The sequence below is a fragment of the Pundamilia nyererei genome, unplaced genomic scaffold (assembly GCF_000239375.1).
Source record: "Pundamilia nyererei isolate P.nyererei 1_Seehausen unplaced genomic scaffold, PunNye1.0 scaffold00127, whole genome shotgun sequence".
Classification (NCBI taxonomy): domain Eukaryota; kingdom Metazoa; phylum Chordata; class Actinopteri; order Cichliformes; family Cichlidae; genus Pundamilia; species Pundamilia nyererei.
This window is the reverse complement of record NW_005187528.1, coordinates 17,050-21,604: the sequence shown is the minus strand read 5'-3', so window position 1 is coordinate 21,604 and position 4,555 is coordinate 17,050. Positions and strand designations below refer to the sequence as shown.

The window sequence follows — 4,555 nt, the reverse complement described above, 5'->3', positions numbered from 1 at the left end:
CCACAGCGAGTAAATTGAGTGAGGCTTTGTCTTGCAACCCACGTCACTACTCCCTATGAAAATTGCTCGATCCCCTTCTGGCAGCTGTCACCTTCCCTTTAATCACTTTCTTCCCCTCTACGCAAGAAACTGTATTAATATTATAAGGCCATTAAGGTGGGCCAAACCTGTTATTGGTATGCATTTGATACTCAACCAGGGGTATTGTTTTTCAGAAGACCGTGACAAGGCACAGCAATGCTAGTAAGCTCTATGACCTTGTAAGTCTCTCACAGCCCTGTCAGTCGTGAGATCAAAAGCACTCAGAGGACTTTCAGTCCAAACTCCACCTTCACTTCTCCAACACTCCCATCTTTCTAGCAGAAGATATTAACATTATCCTCACAACACACTGCACCACCACTACCTAAACTCTAAAATGGCTAAAAAAGCACGCCGACAAGTACAGCATCCATCTCAAATAGCTGGGGATTTTAGTGATGGGAAAATTCATACAGAGATCCACTTTTGATGGAAAGGACTTACTGTCACCTCTGCTGATAGCAGGCAACATTTCAGCAGCAACTCATTAAAGTGACTCAGAGAAGAAGTCAAACTGGATGTGGTCACATTTGTTGTTCAGCCTTTTCATCTCAGCTGTGACTCCAATTCTGCAACTGTTCAGCCTGCACATCGTGCTGCAGTGATTCATTTAAGGGGAGGAGGCGAGATCCACCAGGGCGTCTCCAGCTCTGTCTGTATTTAGTATGTTTACTTGGTTAGAGGTCACATTCGAATGGCGGAGGTAACAGCTCATGCAACACCTGCCATTCCGAACCTCAGGTCATGTTTGCAGTTGTTAGCTCTGATTTGTGTAACGAGAGTGTCACAGCAAATATAATCATTGCCACAAAGCTAAAAAGGCCCATCTTTGTGTGTGTATGCGTGTACACCCGTGTAGAACGGTCACATTAAAGCACTACCTCACAGAATATGACTGTTTATTTGTGCACCTATCTGTCAGAGAGACAGCACAAGCTACAATCAACAATTTCCACATCTCGCACCATAAAAACAAATAAAACCACGCGGCCTTTATGAGCACTCTGCGCCCATAAAGAGATGAGAAGTATAGCAGGAATGTGTCCAAAACTTCAACTAAGTATAAAGCCTGTTTCAAACTAACTTGACATTAGTGTTGATGAACATCACCGCTCTACTGCAATGACCCAGCAGTTTTTCAGCAGTGGAAAAGTTCACAGTGTCTAAGGCCACAGGCAGCCCATCAGATCAGCAGCCTGACCGGGAGAATTCTTGTCATTTTTTCCAACATTTGCAAGCTTTCGCAGCACGACTTCGCTCCCCAGGGGTCAGTAGCACTACTGTGCTCTTCGCCCACAATCTTTGCTCACCACCAATCCTAATTGTGACAGTTGAAGGCCCAAAAGTTCTTCTTCTTCTCCCAAATAAAATTCAAATTGAGTTTTTGACACACCGAAGGAGAGTCATCCATCACAGTCGCACAAGTTCAAGTAGTCAGAAAAGGGATATGCATGGTATTTTCCAATTATGCATAATGTAATAATAATTTAGATGAAACTTTAGCAAAAAAGTCAGAAAGGAGATCACTGTGAAAAGAAAGCAAAATAACAGATGTAGAGAAAAACAAAGAGATATCACCAGGCTTAATAACAAACATTTCTAAACAGTTCTGCTCTAGATAACCACGTTATGAAACCAATATGCTAATAATTGAGTTTGGATCAATTGTATCCAGCTGTACCAAGCTGTTTGTTACAAGGGACTCCAAATCTTTTCAGTGAAGCTCATTTATCCCCGATCACTATCAAGAGGAAGTCTGTGTTTGTGGTTAGAACGAGGAAAGGATGGAGGGCAGGCGTGAGGCCACGAAAGGACGAAAGCAGAGGTGGATCAGAAGTTAAGCGCTTTCGATTCTCTGCTTCATCACTTCTCAGATGCACCATTTCATCAAATCTTAATTTAACTGCAATACAAATAATTACTATGTCATTACCAGTTGTTTTCTTAAAATCAACCATTTATTTCCACAAAATGAGGCATTAACCCGCTCTGTCACAAACACATTATACTGGGCCTGCGTTCCAGCTCACTTTCTTTTTACTTCCATAAACTCTGCGACTGATGTTACAAAGAATATACTGAACACATACTACAGAAAGTACATGCATTACAAGCAGTATGCAAACAAACAGGGCGTACTGCGTGAATATAACATTGTGAGATAAACTGTTGCTCACACATTTGTCACGTCTGTAGAGCCAAAAAAGGCAAAACAAAAAGAAAAAAAAGGTTATTAAAATGATTTTAATTGGAAGCAGCTTGGCTGTGCATATGTGTGAGGCTTTTTTCAGAGCATAGAAAATAAAAACTCTGTTAAAGTTACCAGAAAAAAAACATTCTGGTTTTCAGGTTGCAAAATGAATTCTGATGCTGTACGAATCTTGACATACTGGGAGAACTGGTGCTGACCACACTAAGAGTATTCAATTGGAAATACTGCCATCTGATGGCATCAGCTTAAAACTACAATACTCATTTTGAGTTCTTAGATGAGGTGATGAATGAAAGCATTAGATGGTTCCAGGTGGTTCTAATTCACAGACACAAAGCCGAGCCCGTTCAAGTTCAGACGTTTATGGCTTTGTTCATGAAGGTCTGCATGAGCAACCGCCAGCCAAGTCTATGTAATCTTTGCTGTCCAAAAGACTGCATGACAAGAAAGAGATTCACCAGTCATCTCAATTTCAAGAGGAAGCTGCTACCAATTGTGGAGCACGAAATGTGTAAGTTTAAACTGACAGAGAAATTACAGCGTTCACATTTTTCCCTCCAGTCTAAATTATATTATACTTCAGTGCCAATGACAGTATACATCATGCTACAAGACTCAGCTGGCAGGGAGTTACAAAGAGTTTGAGATATGGAGTCTATCACAAAGAAAGTGAGACTTCTTTTTTTTCTAAATGTTTTTCAGACATGTGGCACTGAACTCTGTTGCCAATGGGAACTGTTTTGAAATATCCACCATCTCCCATCTTTAAAGACATAAAAAAAATTGATCAAATGCACGAGATTCTGTTCAGATCATCAACACACTTGTTTGTCTTAAAAAGACAGCTCATGAATCATTTGGAAGAGAGATTTTCATTAATAATGTCTGCAATAGTTATATAGTACTGGATCATATGTGTTCATATTATTGCTGCTTTTCTCACATTCATATCTGCTGAACTCATTTTACCGAACACAGAAAGCTATTCATTACCTCCGCCAAGAAGGATATACTTTTAGTAGTGTGTGTGTGTGTGTGTGCGTCATTAAACTGTTTGTAAACATGATAGCTCAAAAAGTTTTGCATGATATCTGATCAAATTTAGCAGGGGTGTAGAGTGGGGTCAAAAATCCAACAAAATTAGATTTATTTTAAATTATAAACTTCTAAAGTGTGTATAAAAACAAGAAATGTAAACAATTTCAATTCGACTAAAGGTGAATACTGCCCACAGAGTGCCCTGCCTCAGCAGAGATTTGCGTTCTCAGAGAGCTTCTTGTTTATTATGGCTTTACTTTTAGAGCGTACCTGTAATACAGAAGGGCTGATCTCCTGCCCAGGTCCCATCACCCAGACAGGTGCGCTCTGCAGATCCATACATTATGTAGCCTTTGTTGCAGGCGAAGCTTAGAGTGCTCCCCTCCAGGTAATCAGTCCCGTTCTTCCACCCATTCCTTGGTGTGGGAAGCCAGCCACAAGACACCACTAAGGAAGAATAACACACTAAACTATTATTTCATTGTGCTCTGCCAAGTATTAAAGAAAAGGTTAAAAAGGGTTATTTTCAGACGTACAGGTATAACTATAAAAAAATTTCCAAAACTAATATTTTCTCTTATTAGGTTTTCTTATGGGATAATGCAATGTATAATCCTTTCTACGTAACAACACTGGTGTTCAGTGTTGTTCAGATACTCAGTTTTATTTAAAATGAAACAGTAAGAATAAACATGTAATCACAAACTACATATGAATAGGCTTCCTCTTATTTCCTGTGGTACCTGGTTTCAGGGCGTACAGTAGGGCTTGGTGTTTCTGGTAGGCCTTGAGTGTGGCATTTCCCACTGTGAGGTCCCGAGTCGTCAGGGTATCATATTTACAAAACTGTGAACCTTCTCCATAACACATCGTCAACATGTCTGCCACCAAAGGGTCATCAAGGCTCTCGGGTAGAGAAAAAGCTGGAACAAAAGTGGGGTCATGGCTCGGTGGGATATTATACATATCCAAAAGGTGCTCTGAATCATATGTGAAAAGGGAGGAATTCTTTGAAATGTTCCCTATGGGCAGAAACACACAATATTTTCATTGGTTAAAAAACAAAAACCATACAAGTATATTTGTGAAATTACTACACACTGTCATTTAGGTTTGGACTTAACAAAACGGCTTATAAATGGTGAAACTAAAGATCTGTAACATATAGGGGACATATCTCTGAATTAAAAAACAACTATTTTTAAACCTTGGATGAAACTGATT

At 39.8% G+C, this 4,555-nt stretch overlaps 1 protein-coding gene across 1 annotated transcript in view; it reads right to left on the bottom strand.

Moving 5' to 3' along the window:
* Window positions 1-4,555, bottom strand: part of susd2 (sushi domain containing 2) — a 30,539-nt gene that overhangs the window by 18,524 nt on the left and 7,460 nt on the right. Inside the window, exons 10-11 of the mRNA XM_013913351.1 lie at window positions 4,075-4,353; window positions 3,602-3,778 (exon numbers count right to left, since the gene is read on the bottom strand). Coding sequence (XP_013768805.1) covers window positions 3,602-3,778; window positions 4,075-4,353 — 456 coding nt within the window. The remainder of the gene's footprint in view (window positions 1-3,601; window positions 3,779-4,074; window positions 4,354-4,555) is intronic.